The sequence below is a fragment of the Danio aesculapii genome, chromosome 21 (assembly GCF_903798145.1).
Source record: "Danio aesculapii chromosome 21, fDanAes4.1, whole genome shotgun sequence".
In the NCBI taxonomy this organism is placed as follows: Eukaryota; Metazoa; Chordata; class Actinopteri; order Cypriniformes; family Danionidae; genus Danio; species Danio aesculapii.
In genome coordinates, this window is record NC_079455.1 from 43500483 (window position 1) to 43518435 (window position 17953).

General features: G+C 35.5%; 1 protein-coding gene across 2 annotated transcripts in view; it reads left to right on the plus strand.

Moving 5' to 3' along the window:
• The window catches only part of LOC130214203 (ceramide transfer protein), a 99385-nt gene that overhangs the window by 63904 nt on the left and 17528 nt on the right, over positions 1 to 17953 (plus strand). The window contains exons 6-11 of one of the 2 annotated variants that reach the window (XM_056445754.1): positions 1167 to 1250; positions 3468 to 3625; positions 6726 to 6818; positions 6901 to 6987; positions 11083 to 11175; positions 12037 to 12117. In XM_056445754.1, coding sequence (XP_056301729.1) covers positions 1167 to 1250; positions 3468 to 3625; positions 6726 to 6818; positions 6901 to 6987; positions 11083 to 11175; positions 12037 to 12117 — 596 coding nt within the window. The remainder of the gene's footprint in view (positions 1 to 1166; positions 1251 to 3467; positions 3626 to 6725; positions 6819 to 6900; positions 6988 to 11082; positions 11176 to 12036; positions 12118 to 17953) is intronic. The other variant, XM_056445755.1, reaches the window with a different exon arrangement.

Here is a 17953-nt window from a genome sequence, read left to right on the forward strand (position 1 = left end):
TAACATTTTAAGGTACAATATAGACCCTTGAGGTACTACTATTTACTTTTAAGGTACCAATGTGGACCCTTTAGTTACTATTACTTACTTTTAAGATACCAATATGGATTCTAGAGGTACTAATATTTTCTTTTAATGTACCATACCAGTGACTACTTTAATACCGATATGTACCCTTTAGGTACAATTATAACCTTTTAAGGTACAATATGGACCCTTTAGGTACTAATATTTACATTTAAGGTACCAATATAGACCCTTTAATTACTAATATTTATATTTTAAAGGTACCAATATAGACCCTTGAGGTATTACTATTTACTTTTAAGGTACCACTATGGACTCTTGAGGTACTAATGTTTACTTTTAAGGTACCGATATGGATTCTTGAGGTACTAATATATTACTTTTATGCTTTAATACCAATGTGGCCCTTTCACGTACCAGTATAACATTTTAAGGTACAATATAGACCCTTAAGGTACTAATATTTACTTTTAGGGTGCCAATACAGACCCTTGAGGTACTACTATTTACTTTAAGGTACCAATATGCTAATATTTTTCTTTAATGTACCATACCACTGACTACTTTAATATCGATTTGTACCCTTTAGGTTCAAATATAACCTATTGAGGTACAATAAGGACCCTTTAGGTACTAACATTTACATTTAAGCTACCAATATGGAAACTTAAGGTACTACTATTTTCCTTTATGTACCGCACCAATGACTGCTGTTTTACCTTTATCTCTGAGAGTGTAGCATGATGATTTCTCTGCTTGTAATTTGTATATAATCACTGCAGATGCACTGCTTACAGAATCAGGTTCTGAAATAAGGATTTTTTTCTAATGATTTGTTTTTTGCGACGTATATAAACCTAATGCAGTGTCAGTTTATTTCATAACTCGTGCATCCCCACTGTGGATGAATGTGTTGTCGCAGCACAAGGGCCTGTTGATTCACACAATTGATCAACTGCTTCTTTTGTTGGTTGCTGTCGTTCCTCTAAACCTCTCTGTGTTGTACAGTGTGTGTGTGTGTGTGTCAGCTCTCAGTATGTGAGTGGGCCGATCTGGGCACCACCAACCACAGGCTATGAGTTCATACTAACTGACTGTATGTGTGTGTCTGTGTATCTGTGTATGTGTTCTCTTCTCAGTCGTGGAAGATGATGAAGACGATTTTCCCACCACTCGCCCCGATGGAGAATTCCTGCATAACAACAACGGCAGCAAGGAGAAGTGTGAGTGTGTGATGCATTAATACACACAGCGTCTGTCTGGTGCATTTACACACACACAGCGTCTGTCTGTACTGGGGAAAACTTCAGCAGCTTTTCCGCTCAATAAACTCTCTCTGACTCGGCCAGAGGAGACGCTATCGGGGCGCCGCTCACAATCTGAGCACTTTGTCCATTTCATTTACTTCACTGATCCAGTCATTTGGGACTCGCTGTAATGAATTGTGCGAGATCTATAACAGAAGAGTCAGCATTTCTCCTGTTTCACAGAGTTCTGCTTTGTTTTAATGGAAATAATAGATGGCAGAATGTTGTGTGCTCATCACATCTTTACGGTTGTAGTATAATGAGACCAATTTTATTGTGTTAAAATTAGGTGCAATGTGATGAGCTTTGTATTCATTTTTATTAATATTAATAATTCTGTATTTTGAAAGATAAATTAGATTATTGAGAATTGAAATTAATATATTTTATTATCTAAATATAATTAAATACTGTATATTTTATGTATTTTTAAAGTAGCACTCAAAGTTTGGGATAAATAATATAAAAAATTTATTTTTAATTTGTAATCATTTCTTATGATATTAATGTTTAACTTTAAATGGCAGATACATTTTAAATATCTGTTAAGAATGGATTTTTTAATATTAATTGCTCGCTATATGCAAGATTATGAGAATATTTATTTCTGCCAAATATGTTTTGACAGGATTTATTTATTCATAAATGTCTTGACGTTCTCATAATAATGCCGATATGAAGAAACTAATGAAAATCTCTAGAAGTTAAATCCAAACAGGATGTTTTGTATGTGTATATATACCCTTTCAAGTCCTTTTTTCTCAGTATTATTAAATTCATAATCAATTAATAAAAATTTTTGTAAAAATCAAAATATTTGTAAGTAATAAATGTCATTTATTTTAGTTACTTTTCATTTTTCGAAGTCATTTTCTAAGTATTTTTTTTTCATTTTTCTAATTAATTTAGAGTCACTTTTCGTTTTTGAAAGTCACTTTTCATTTTTTTTCTAAGTTATTTTTCTAATTTTTCTACGTAATTTTTCCAAGTCGATTCATTTTTCTAAGTCATTTTCTCATTTTTCTAAGTCACTTTTAATTTTTTTTTTTTTTTTTTTTCTACGTCATATTTCTAAGTCACTTCATTTTTCTACGTTATTTTTTCATTTTTGTAGTCACTTTTCATTTTTCTAAGTCATTTTTCTAACTTATTTTTCTAAGTCATTTTCTCATTTTTGTAGTCACTTTTCATTTTTCTAAGTCACTGTTTTTCCAAGTAATTTTTTTCATTTTTAGAAGTTAATTTTTTTTCATTTTTCTAAGTCGCTTCATTTTTCTAAGTAATTTTTCTAAGTCACTATTTTTGCAAGTCATTTTTCTAAGTCAGTTTTTTACTTTTCTAAGTTATTTTTCTAATTTATTTTTCTAAGACACTTTTCATTTTTGGAAGTCATTTTTCTAATTTATTTTAAAGTAATTTTTTACATTTATTTTTCTAAGTGACTTTTCATTTTTCTAATTTATTTTTCTAAGTCACTTTTCATTTTTCTAATTTATTTTTAGAAGTCATTTTTTCCCTTTTTCCAAGTCATTTATTCAATTTATTTTTCATTCTTGTAAGTCATCATTTTTTATTTTTGTAAGTCATTTTTGAAAGTCGTTTTTTCTAAGTCAATTCATTTGAGCAAGTCACTTCGGATAAAAGCATCTGCTAAATTAATAAATGTAATTCAAAATAATTTTTACATTTATATTACTTATTGCAAAAAAAATTATGAAAAATATAAGAAACTGCTTGTTAAGGGAAAAAAACTTACGTTAGCATGGAAGAGATTTGATTGATGTTTAAAGGTGCTGTATGTAAGTTTCTGACTTTTCTAAAGCATTAAAATACCACAATATGTTTGCAGATATTTCAGAAACATGTTAAGTGAACATTCTTGTTTATCTAAAAAACAATGCTAAATCAGAATCAGATCGTTTGTTTGTGCTCGATAGTCAGGCTCACTCCTCTTGGTTCTCAATCTGGCAACCTGCGCTTGTGTTTGTTTTGATCCAGGAGTGAAATACCTAGTTGAACCACTGGGTGTGAAATTTACACACTGCACATTTAATTTTATTGTGCCTGATGGTAAATTAATATCCTAATATTTTAAAGCTCATACCATTTCTTTTCTCTCTCTCTCTCCCTCAGTATTCCAGTGTTTGAGTCATAAAGGCATTAACGGGATCGATTTTAAAGGAGAAGCCATCACGTTCAAGGCGACCACTGCGGGGATCTTGGCCACTCTTTCTCACTGCATCGACCTGATGGTGAAGAGGGAAGACAGCTGGCAGAAGAGGCTGGATAAGGTACGAGAGCCGCATCTGTTTTCAGAAATAACAAGTCTATATTAAGTGAGTTTATACTTGAAAATCAGTACTATTATTATTTATTATAAAAAATATTATTATTAAAGCTATATAAGTGGGGTTAGTAAAATATTCTTGTTTCAAACTGAAAAAAGATAATTTATTTTCCCTACTGGCAGATTATTTAGCTTAGGCAAAACTCACTTAATTTAAATAAATAAATGAATAAACACTACCTGACAAAAATCTTGTGGTCGATCCCAGTTATAAGAGCAGCAAATAATAACTTGACTTCTAGTTGATCGTTTGTAAAAGTGTCAGAAGGTGTATTTTTCTGCTGAATCATCTGTTGATCTGCATCCCAATCACCACTAATTCTGCAGAAGACCTACTGGAACCCACATGGAGCACGGAAATCAGTCAAGTTTGGTGAAGGAAAAATCATGGTTAGGGGTTTCATTCAGTATGGGGGCGTGGGAGAGATCTGCAGAGTGGATGATCAACATCAACAGCCTGAGGTATCAAGACATTTGTGCTGCCCATTACATTACAAACCACAGGAGAGGGCAAATTCTCCAGCAGGATAGCGCTCCTTCTCATACTTCAGCCTCCACATCAAAGCTGCTCCAGGATTGGCCAGCCCAGTCACCAGACATGAACATTATTGAGGGGTAAGATGAAGGAGGAGGCATTGAAGATGAATCCAAAGAATCTTGATGAACTCTGGGAGTCCTGCAAGAAGGCTTTCTTTGCCATTCCAGATGACTTTATTAATCAGTGATTTGAGTCATTCAGAGATGTATGGATGCAGTCCTCCAAGCTCATGATGGAGTCAGACACAATATTCATTCTGTTTCCACTGCAGCATGACCACATATTCTATACTGGACATTATTTCTGTTCAGTCACAAGACTTTTGTCTAAGCAGAGTCAGACCTTACTGTCCTAATGAAATAATTAAAAATCAAGGCATGATCATATTTTATTTTGGTCAAATAAATGTAATCTAGAGGCCTTTGTCTTTCAAATAAGCCACTTCTGATACCAAATGATCAACTAGAAGTCAAAATATTATTTGTTGCTCCCAAAACTTGGATAGGAACATAATAGTTTTAATAACTCATCTCTAATAACTGATTTATTTTCTCTTTGCCATGATGACAGTAAATAATATTAGACTAGATATTCTTCAAGACACTTCAATACAGCTTAAAGTCACATTTAAAGGCTTAACTAGGTTAATTAGGTTAACTAGGCAGGTTAGGGTAATTAGGCAAGTCATTGTATAATCATGGTTTGTTCTGTAGACAGTTGTAAAAAAATAATAATAATAATAATATTGACCTTAAAATGGCTTTTAAAACATTAAAAACTGCTTTTATTCTAGCTGAAATAAAACAAATAAGACTTTCTCCGCTGTGGCGACCCCTGATGAATAAAGATTTTGTACCTTTATTTCTGAGTGTGTACTATATTATATCACTATACTTCTAGTGCATGTATTGCACTAGAAACACTATCGGATAATCGAAAATCCGATTTCGATTTTGGCTTCAAACGATTATGAAAAAGCATTAATCGAGATAAACGATTATTGCATCAGATACCGCCCCTTTCCAGTTGTACACATTTGTTGCTCTGCAAAGCTCAGTTCCACATGAACATTACTAAAAGCATGTACTGTAATGTAACTTTTGCAGCACGGGATGCACATCATTCATTGATGTACATTCAAATCATTCATGTTTTTAGAGGCGTGAATGAGACCGCATTGTGTTGTGTGTGTTTGTGTGCTGTTGTGTGTGTGCAGACGAGCAGAGCACACACACCTAAAGTCATCTAAATGTGAGTTCTTTAATAGTCAAATAGGTGTGAAAACGCAGTGTTTAGTGAGTATTCATATTAACCCTCATTTGTGTAATAAACAAACAAGTTGAGAATCAAAAGACACGTGAAAGAGAATCCATTAAACAAAACCGCACTGCTCTTAAAGTGACAGCACGCAATATTCCTGCTGCCGACTGTTTTTAATATTAATCAAACAACCCAAGGAGAAAATCCCTCACTGCTCTTGACTGAACGACTTTTGTAGCCATAATTAGTTTTATTCTTACAGTAAAGATGCTTAATGAAGATAATCAGTGAAGATACAGTGAATATTTGTATTCTATTGTATTTATTTCCCTTTCCTTATTTACAGGGGGGGAAATAGCTGTATATATACAGTTGAAGTCAGAATTATTAGCCCCTTCTGAATAATTAGCAACTTTTTTCCCTCGATTTCTGCTTAATAGAAAATAATTTCAACCCATTTCTAATCATAATAGTTATAATAACTCATTTCTAATTACTGATTTCTTTTATCTTTGCTATGATGACAGTAAATAATATTTGACTAGATATTCTTCAAGACACAAGCATTTAGATTAAAGTGTGAATCAAAGGCTTAATTAGGGTAATTAGGCAAGTGATTATATAACAGTAGCTTCTTCTGCAGACAATCAAAAATATATATAGCTTAATAGGGCTAATAATATTGACCTTAAAATAGGTTTTAAAATATTTAAACCTGTTTTTATCCTAGCCAAAATAAAATAAATAGGACATTCTCCAGAAGAAAAAATATTATAGGAAATACTGTGAAAATTTCCTGAATAATCGTGATTACAATTATGACCAAAATAATCATGATTATGATTTTTCCCATTATCGAGCAGCCGACTATGTATTGTGCTGAAACATCATACTTAAAAGTTTGATCAACATTCTAGCAATGATATCTAATAAATGAACAGCAAACTAACACAAAGCTGACATTTCTTCTGCAATAAAAGTTCCTCCATCAGTTGTTTGTGTGTGTGTGTGTGTCAGAGGTGGAGCTGAAGCGTCTGCTGATGTGTTGCAGTCAGCAGCATTCAGCACAATACTGACATACACACACACACACACACAATCAGAAGGAGGACACAGTCTGAACAATGGAGCGATACAGCCTCTCGCTCCGGCCAGATCTCGTCTACTCACGCCAACACATTAAACCTGAGCGCAGCCCAGTGTTTCCACCAGCTCAACTCATTCCTGCTCTCTGGCTTCAATACAGGAGATGGAGAAAAGGAGGAGGGTGGAGGAGGCCTATAAATCTGCCCTGTCCGAGCTCAAGAAGAAGTCTCATTTCGGAGGGCCTGATTATGAGGTGGGTTTGCGTTATTGTGTAGTAATGCCTGTGTAAACGGTGTGGTGTGCAAACTGTGTGGTCATCTCTGTTTGTCAATCAGGAGGGTCCAAACAGCCTGATCAACGAAGATGAGTTTTTTGACGCTGTAGAGGCCGCTCTTGACCGACAGGACAAAATAGAAGAGCAGGTACGTCAATATGGGCATTTCAAAGTCTTAAAGGGCACATAGTTTACCTCTTTTTTATGATTTAGTATGAATATTATGGTTCTTCTGAGTGTGCCAGTTTAGGTTCAGTTCAAAACACAATTCAGATTTTTTATTATAATGTGTTAAAAAGTGTCATGTTGGGGGTGTGTCCACAGCTCGCTGATTTATGGGTGTGTTGCTTCACATGTAAATTAGTTTCGGCTTCCCGCCAACGTGACAAGGGGGCGGGGCCATGAGCTCACCCGCTCTGCGTTTGCTAGAGTCTGACAGGCAGACGGAGAAGGAGAGAGAGAGGATCACCTTTCAGTCGTACATGTACGACTCGGACACAGACCAAGCAGAGAGTACAAAATCATTTGTGTCTTTGTACAGTTTTACAGCCAACTGTGTGCTAGTTTCAAGTGCCGAGCTTGTACACAGAAACTAATAACCACGCACACTGAATTATCTTTAACTGAGGCACCGGATGCGCCGCTCGAAGCCGCGACACACCAGACACTCTCTGCAGCGCGGCAGAAACATGAAGTGTCCCGAATCGTCGCGCCACGCATTTTTGAATTCTAAACATAGGTTTCTGCAGCGGTCCGCGGCGCCCAGCCGTCCACTTGAGTGTACCCTGATAGAAACCTATGTTTAGAATTGTAAAACGCATGCTAGTTAAGATCACAGGGAGCTTCTGGCATCGCGAGAAATGCAAACGGCTGAAGTATAAGGTAGACTCAATGAGAAGTACACATGTTTGCAAACCGACCTAAAGATACAACCAATAATTCCGATTAGAGCGATAATGTGGAGAATATTGATCTTGTGTTGAGCCCAATGAGCCTTGCATCTAAAAATAGAGCTAGGGTGTTCCTTTAGTGATATTGCTTTGACTCACGCTGAAAATGGCGGACGTGAATCAACAAACTGAGGATATGATGACGGATAAGGATATGGTTTCAGCATTGATATCGCAATGTGTGAATCCACAATAGTCACATCGCAGGATCTCAAGTGAATTTAAACAAAAAGTTATAAAGTTGCCACATTAACAAAGATTCTGTTTAATCATTTATAGAATGAAGACTATACCATGTTATTTTAGATTTTTTTATTGAATTTCTGTACCTCAAGGTTGTTAAACTCCACTGTAAACCATAACACGCGTTCATTTTCATCTTCATTCTATTGCTTTCATACAGTATGTGCTCATTTATTTTATTGTCTAAATACTTTGGATATTTTACACAGTACTTCCCTACAAAACCATTTCAATCAACGTAATCGATGTTGTCCAAACAGAATCATCTTGTGAAATTATATTCATATTGCCAGTGTTGAGCAAGCTACTTGAATAATGTAGTGAGCTAAGCTATTAGCTACTCTACTTAAAATGTAGCGTAACTACACTGAAAGCTACACCCTGGGAAATGTAGCAAGCTAAACTAAAAGCTACTTGGCAAATGTAGCTTAGCTACATCTAAGCTATTTTCGCAATTTTTATTTTTAAATCGAAGCAACTTAAATCCAAGTCAATCATATCTTAGTGATCAATAAAACTGTCAATGAAACACGAGGCAGAATAGTTCAGTTCAGTTATTTACTGTAAATAATATGCTGTACTAAACGAACAAATTATAGTATATAACAGCTAAAACAAAAAATCCAATAAAACCAGCTGTTACACATTTAAAATACTATAGTCATTTATAGTAAAGGGAAATATTTAGGAATGAGCATTATATTGTGTATATATATATATATATATATATATATATATATATATATATATATATATATATATATATATATATATATATATATATATATATATATATTTTTTTTTTTTTACAACTCTTCATCAATAAATTACACAAATATTACAAATTACGTGAATGCCGGTGCTGTAACTTATTGATTCGCGATCAGGAATTGTAGCTTGTGTGGACGCTACTGCCCTACTTGACAACAAATATAGCTTCGCTACTGAAAAGCTATTTGATTTAGAAAGTAGTGGCTTGTAGCGACGTTGTTGCCCAACACTGCATATTGCAATATGAAATATACCAGTATATACCAAATATACCATTGCAATATGAAGTATACCAATATCGTAAAGCCCTAATTTGAATTGTAAATAAAATGTTAATTTTTTAGTTAAGTTGTGATTATTAAAAAAAATTTATTGTATTATTTAAATAATACATAATTTTTCCTTTTTGTTTGTTTGCTTGTATGAATAAGTTTAAAATTAAAAAAATGTTATGACACGTTTGTATGTTGGTGTTTTTTTTTTAAGCAAATACCCTCTTTAATGTTTAACTTTAATTATATTTATATAAGGCTACATGTGTAAAAGTATAATAATAATAATTATTATTATTATTATTATTTTGTTTTAATTAAATTTTTGGCAAATAATTGTTACTGTTATACTGTATCTTGTGGAATTAATTTAAAAAAAAGACGAATGATAATTATAGGTCTATTATTTTATGTTATGCTGAAAGTTACAGTACTACTGTAACATTTCAGTTTTACATAAGCTTGTATTTTGTATTTGTATTGTATTTTGTAAGTTAATGTAATCCTGATTCACATTTCACATGCTAGGGGCTCTATTTTAGCAATCTAGGCACAGAGTCTAAAACTAAATCCACTTTTGCTATTTTAAGGACTAAAAAAATATCCTCTGTGCCCCGGAGCATGGTCTAACAGGGCTGAGCTTATTCTCTTTATGAGTTCTGGGTGTGTTTTGAGCATAACATGCATTAAACCAAACAGTCTCGTCTCTCCTTCCCTTTAAGAGTCAGTCGCGTCGCACCATGGTGCATTTGCTATTTACGTGGCAGACTTTGTAAGTGTAAAAACTGAACACCTCACTAGTGAGAAAACAGTTAAACAGAGCATCTGCAGTGCGAGGATAAAGAACGAGCCTCCTCCATTCAGCCTCTTTACTTTCTCTTTACTTTACTTTTACTCTTTACTCCTTTACTTTGGTGGAGTGAGGAAACGGTGGAAACTCACTCCACTGAACACATCTATTAGCTCACATATTTAATTTAGTTTGTTACGCACAAAGATTTGTGTCAAAACTATTTCTAAATTCAGTTCTAATTTCCAGCAAAGAATAAATTGACAATAATAATGAAGTGTGGTCAGAAAACGGAGTTAAACACACGTCCTGTTCTTATGCTCCATATGGTGATGCAGACAGGTGGACAAATCAGACAGGTGATCCCCACAGGTGGACAAATCTACACTTGTGTTTATTCAAACAAATTTAAATATACAAATAATAAATAATACTGCATAATAAAACAATACAAATAATACAAATAATAATAACATTAAACGGGTGCAGAATAAACATGAATAAACTGAGAAAGCTCCCCGGGATGGAGGCATGGAGGCAGTGGTGTTTATATTTAAGTACTAAAAAATCTTTTCTGTATCATTTTAATCCTTTAATTGTTTTCATCTGTAAAGATATTTGTGTATTGCTGTACATTCTGTGTGTATTAATCAATGTGTAAGTGTTTAGACCTGCATAGGCGCATAACTAACACCCTCTGTGCTGGATTTTAGAGCTGCTTTTAGGTGGTCAATGGCGCAGTCTATTTCAGTTCCTCAAAATAGCAACATGCCAACAATGCGCCTTAACACATCTCCTTTATAGACCAGCACACTCATTAGTCCACAAAGTGGTGCAAATGGATTTGCTATTTAAACAACGTCACTCCAAACGTGAAAATTAGGATTGGGCTGGTCTGAAAACAGCAACAAATCACACCACACACAAATGATAGGGCCCTGGGGGTTAATTCAGCGTTATTTATATTAAAAATCCTGTATTATGCATCATTTTTTTTACAAATTCTATCACTGACACAAACTTTATCTTGCATTTCAATTTGCATAATCATTTTTTAACACTCTTTATCATTGTTTCAGCGAATTGCAATATTCATTAATTAATAAAAATGTTACCAATAATGAAATATTAATGTTAACATCATCATGTAATCAGATCCTAATGATAATATCCTACATATATTCTAGTGAAATATGGCTGTTTCTTTATTTCCCCAGTCTCATTGTGAGAAGAGCAGGATACAGAGGAGCAGTTCAGTGCCTTCAGGAGATGTTTTCTCCATCGTGGGCTCTCACCGCTTCGCTGAGAAGGTCAGTTCACTCTTATAATCATCATCATCTGCTCATGATCATCCGGGTCAGCTGATCAGAAAGTTTTATCTGGATCAGAATGATGGGAATTTCTGATCCAGGATCAGGAAACACATCTTACTTATAGAGTAGTCCCTACTCTTTGTAAAAAAAACAGCCAATAGGGTTTTGTTTTTCTCACCGCTCTGCCAATGAGAGTGGTTGGCTCAAACACATCAAATGAAAAGCAATTGAGAAGGGGGCGGGGCATGTCAGACAATAGAGAGCATTTGATTGGTCAAGATTTGAGGAGATTATGTGACGTGGAAAAGAAACATTATCCATTTAGGCGGAAGTGACAAACTGCTTTGTAAAGATTTAAAGACATATTGTAAATAAGATTTACATGTTAATATCATTCCCAGTACTGGGTTGCAGCTGGAAGGGCATCCGCTGCGTAAAACATGTCGGAATTATTGTCGGTTCATTAAGTCGAATGAATGAACGAATGTTTATATCAGTTTTATTTCTTCTAATCATGAATTTTGTCATTGTTTTGGAGCACACTAGCTTAACGTCTTAAAAACATTATTTTCATTTCACTGAAGCTATAAAACCGATTTGAGCTACACAAACGGAAGATTTAATCAAGATCAAAACCATCATTGTGTTTTGTGATTCAGAATCCTTCTCTTGAGCAATCATTTTTCAAGATTTGATTAAATCCATTGTCTAAAGTCTGATCAGATTACTTCTGATCCTCTGGCCCGCGCAGACGTCTCCCCGTGTCTGTCTCTGGTGTTTTTTTTCCTGCATTGGTGTCTTTGGGTTTATTTTCCTCCTGATGTGTCTGCATTTGTCTCCTCTTCTTCATCCATGTAGCCTCCCTCTCGCCCTCCCTCTCCCTCATCTTCTGCTGTAGTCTTCAATTCTTCTCTCCACGAGCACAGATTCAGTGCTGAGGTAACAGCGCCCTCTAGCGCACTCACAAAACGCTCTAACAGCTCTTAAAGGGAACCCTGAATATCTAGACATGTGTATACCTTAATATAATGTAAATGATGCCCCTTTGTGTAATATGTAGAAAGAAACCACAACATATTTACGTAAAAAAAAAAATCCACATTTATTCCAGTTTATTTTGGACCAAGGGTGCTGCCATTGTTTTTGATGACTTAATTTGGTTACGATAGCACCAAAACTAGTGATACAAGATGCTCCTACTACACCACATATGCCACTTTTGGTTGTAATTTTCAGTCAAAGGGCTCTTGATCTTCATTACTATTTATTTTTCCCCCACTAGGAGTAACAATATAATAATAAAGCTGCTGTATGTAACTTTATGACTCTTCTTAAGCATAAAAATACTGTACTATGTTTGCAGATAATTCAGAAACATGCTAAATAAACATTCTTGTTTATCTGAAAAACAATGCTGTAGTCAGATATTATGCTGTGTAAATATGCGTTACGTGTTGGAACGGCTGTCTTTGTTTTGGTCATTTAACCCGCCCACTGCCAGTTTAGCCAATTAGATTTCAGCACCCCGGGTTGCCTTCATTGAAATCATGAAGACTCTCAAAGCATGGGCCCGCAATCAAAATGTGGCCTGTGGTGGACAGTGGACCCCGAAATGAGACGCAGATTCAGAGTTCCACATGAGGTGGTTATTAATTAGTAAATTATATAAATATTACAAGCGTAAACATTAAGTGAGCGGGTTACATAGAAACCCTGTGTCCTAACAACACTGTACGTCAGTGGTCCTCAACCACCGGTACCGGTCCGTGGATCAATTGGTACCGGGCCGAACCGAGTCTGAACAATCTTTTATTTTGAAAAATGACCGTATTCTCCTCTCGGTGCCCAAATTTAACCCACAAGCAGCAAAACGAGTAAGAATCAGAGGTGTCTGGAAAATTTCTTTGCTAAGGGGAAAATGCCTAGTGAAGGACCCATGAACTGCCAAGGAATAGATCCGCCACCCATTTGTCAACAAATCAGGTGAATCCAGCATGTCTGTGCAAGATCAATAGATGGAAATCGCAAATTACGGCGGCCTTTTAGGAGCTGGTTGCATATCGCCACTTTTCTAGAGTTCACACAAGTTCGTTGTTTCTAATAAAAAGGTTGAGGACCACTGCTCTACATAACAAGATTTGCAGTGATGAGCAATTTGGCTGTTTGCACCAGACGAAACATGACAGAAATGTAAATACAGCCATTCAGAAGCACAGAATAGTGCACTCACTGCACTCTAACAAAATGGTAAGGTTTATAATCTGATTAATACATATTAAACCTCTTTAACATTATTAAATGTAGATGCTGAATCACTGATATGTGTGTTGGTTTGTTCTAAAGTTAAATTTCAGACCATTTCATTAATTTTCCAGATCTAAGCTGAACTATCTGCTGCTGCTTTCAGTAGTATGGCAATAAATGTCATGTTAAATGCCATTCAAGCTCACACTGTTAGCATTTAACACTGAATAAAGCACATGAGGTGTACCTGAGCTGATCATAGTTCATCCTGTTGTTCACCTGCGAGAAATAGAAGGCATTTCTAAAATGTAAATTTCAGGTGTTGGTTAGGAAAAAAACTCCTTTTAATATGGGAAATATTCCTTCTATTGGGTGTCAAACTTGCATACTGCACCTTCAAATCCCTCTGGATTTGATAGCTTGCGCTAGAGACTGAGCAGCCAAATTACGTCATCAGTGGCATTGAATTAAGGAATACATTTACATGATATTAAGGCATACATGTCTTGATGTCCAGGGTTCCCTTTAAAGCATGAGATGCATGTTACATCGCTAATGCATTCGGAAACATTGACCGTCTCAGATCCTAGTGAGCTGACTACTTAGTCAGCATTATGCATGATGGCTAAAACTGCTTGAAGTGCACTAGCAGTCCTATTATGTTCTTTACGCTTTCAAATTGTTTTAGTGATGTTGATGTTTGGGAATGAACAGATCTGCAAGTGTACAAAGCACAAAGTTAGGCTGCATTATACTGGAAAAATATGCATTGAGTATTGTGATTGAATATTTCCCTCGATATACCATGTAATACCATGTAAAAGTTCTTTATATATATATATAAATGTATATATTTGTTTCTGATTCAGTTCAATCTTATTCACAATAATTGAGAGCATTATGAATAAGTGAAAACCTGTGGAGATACAGTTGAAGTCAGAATTATTAACCCCCTTTGAATTGATTTTTCTTTCTTAAATATTTCCCAAATGATGTTTAACAGAGCAAGGAAATTTTCACAGTATGTCTGATAATATTTTTTCTTCTGGAGAAAATCTGATTTGTTTTATTTCGGCTAGAATAAAAGCAGTTTTTAATTTTTTAAAAGCCATTTTAAGGTCAATATTATTAGCCCCTTTAAGATAATTTAGTAGTAGTCTAGATAATTTTGATAGTCTACAGAACAAACCATCATTATACAATAACTTGCCTAATTACCCTAACCTGCCTAGTTAACCTAATTAACCTAGTTAAGCCTTTAAATGTCACTTTAAGCTGTATAGAAATGTCTTGAAGAATATCTAGTCTAATATTATTTACTGTCATCATGACAAAGATAAAATAAATCAGTTATTAGAAATGAGTTATTAAAACTATTATGATTAGAAATGTGTTGAAAAAATCTTCTCTCCGTTAAACAGAAATTGGGGAAAAAAATAAACAAGGGGGCTAATAATTCTGACCTCAACTGCATTTTAAATATTATTGACTTGTCATTTTTCATCATCTTGTCTCGACTCCCGCCATTAGTGTTTATTTATTTATTTATCTATCTATCTACCTATCTATCTATCTATCTATCTATCTATCTATCTATCTATCTATCTATCTATCTATCTATCTATCTATCTATCTATCTATCTATCTATCTATCTATCTATCTATCTATCTATCTATCTATCTATCTATCTATCTATCTATCTATCTATCTATCTATCTATTTATTCATTTGATAGTTTATTTGTTTATTTGTTTTATTCACTTTTATTCTCTAGACTCACTTTTGGCCTCCTCTAGCCAATAGTAGAACATCACCTATTTTGGAGGCGGGTATAAAGATAGCAAGGTCCCATCTCACACACAATTGCTTGGCACATAAAATACATTTAATCTATCACATCTCTTTGCGATATGTATATTTCATACTTATATTGGGATATCGATCGTTTTTCAATGTTATTTGTGTCAGATTATCTCCAATTTAGACCATTTCTGATCGCTTTGTTGAGTTTTGCCAATAATTAGTCATTTTTATGTCCAAGAGACAGATTCATTATACTGATGCACTTTTATCTTGTCTGATTTCTTGTTTACATTCACACACATAACCAACATGATGCTATGTACATAAAGCTGATGTGAAAGACTTGCTCAAACTGTATAGTGAACTGAACTAGGCCTGCACAATATAGTGTTTCAGCATCGATATTGCAACGTGATCATTCGCAATCGTCACATCGCAAGATATATGCAATGTTGAGTTTTTTCCATGTGCTTTTGAAGCCTGTGATTGAATGAGGATTTTGAAAGCATTCAGGTCTAAGAAATTGGACCATTTGTGACTTTAATAAATAATAATTTTATTGAATTATTTATACAGTGCAGTATCATTTACCATTTGATTATTCAACTACTGTACATCTGAATGCTGTTAGACTCCTCTGTAAACAATAATAACTCCCTCTGCAGACACGCACACTTTTTATTTCATTTGTATGTTTGTTCTTTTGTATTCGCTCATGCTTGTTAATTGTTTATTATATTTTATGCAGATGCATTCCCCAACAGAACCATACAGAATCAATCTAAAATGATAAATTCTTTCCAAATAGAGCTCTTCAAGTCATCTGCGGCCTCGTGTATCAACGCTGCGTACGCACAAAAACTTACGCCAGATTTCACGCTCATGTTTGGATTTACTAACGATGAAATTAACGTGAGAATGTGCGTTGGTCCACGTCAACTTCATGTCTGGCGTACGTGCATTTCTTGTGCGTGTTTGTTTTATTTCCATTGGCGACTCCTAGTGGCAATTATGTTAAATTGCACACTACAAAGTATCTTTGAGCCGTGCAATGGCAGCTGTATGGGACGGGATCATCCGCATGTCTAGCAGGTATATAAGGTTTCAATACCATGCAGTTGACCAGCCAAACATTAAAGCGCAATTTGCAGCGATCGCATGTTTTCCCAATGTAATCGTAGCGATCGACTGCACGCACATTGCTATAAAGGCGCCATCTGAAGACGAATTTGCATAGGTGAATCAGAAACATTTCTGTTCAATAAATGTGCAGATAATATGTGATGCTCAAATGCGCTTAACAAATATTGTAGCAAGGTGGCCTTGATCAACCCATGATTCATTCATTCATTCTCACAAACAGCATGGTTGGGATGAGACTCCAAGGTGGCAGGCACTCGGCCAGCTGTAGAGCGGGCAATTGGGCAGCTGAAATGCCGGTGGCGCTGCCTTGATAAGAGCGGAGGGGTGCTGCTATACCGCCCTAACAAAGTGTTCCTCTAATACATCTGTGTCTCCCACAGACACGGATACTACTCCAGACAGTGAAGTGTTGCCCGCAATTGAGGCAACTCTCTCCTCAAAGGGTGTTAGTTCAGCATCCCCTGTTCCCCCGCCTGTTCGGTCCACACTTTGACGGTGCACTGCTGTTCTACTCTTAACATGCACCTTTACATCGGATCATTTCTTTTTTAATTCACTCATAGTGCGATGTTCAGACCCCGCTGCGTTAACAGTGTCAGCTAAACTCTCCCACTCTATTTTTTTATTAATTCCAGAGGACAAACGTGCAAATAACACTGTTTTTCTCCGGTCTACCTCCGATAGGAGCACCTCCAATTCACATTCTGTGAAGTTTCTCTTCTTACTTGCTTTTGCCATTGCTTTTTCGTTTGGTTTTGCCAAAGGAGAGTCATCACCATATTTATTAGGGGGAGGAGGCAGGGAGGGGTTTCGCGCTCGTGCACGTGCGCTCAGTTTCACGTGAATTCGGATGTACAAAAATAACATGCGTAGGATTCAGCGTACGCAGTGTTTCATACATCTGAATTTTTTACTGCGCACGCACATTTACAGCTTTGTCCGTACCAAGCGGCAACCTCCCGCTCTCTCTCGGGAAGCCAATACGGAAGTAACTAAATTTGCAATTCATCAAAATTCCGCTAGTCCTGGCTCCATAATAGAGCAAGTTGCAATTGAGCCCACTGTTAGAATGGCCAACTTTACAGCAGAAAAAAGGTGTTTACAGCCTGGTACAAAGAACGATTTTGGTTCATATAGCTATTATTACCCTTCATGACAACTGTGAGGGGGGTGAATTTTTTTATAACTCATCCGTTTCCTTTATTTTAGGTTATATTAAGTTTGCATAATTAAGGGCGTGGCCACTTGAGTGACAGCTAGGTCTCGCCGGTCGCCATCACTTCACCTCAGATGAATCCGGCAGATTAGCCACTGATCTCGGCATATTCATCATATTTTTGTGTTGTTTTATGTGGCTTTACACAGTCAGCTGCCTTTTGGACTTATTTCTTACAATTATCAGATGATATGGGATGCTGTGTGCACTTAATTTTGCTCACAAACCATTCATGTGGCCTCGTTTCCCATGTGAGTAAAGTTATATACTTGTATACCATCTCTATAAATGTATTTGTTTTATTTAAGATTATTTATCATTGATATTTTTCTTTAGACCCGTAATGCACTCCAGAATGTGACAGATTG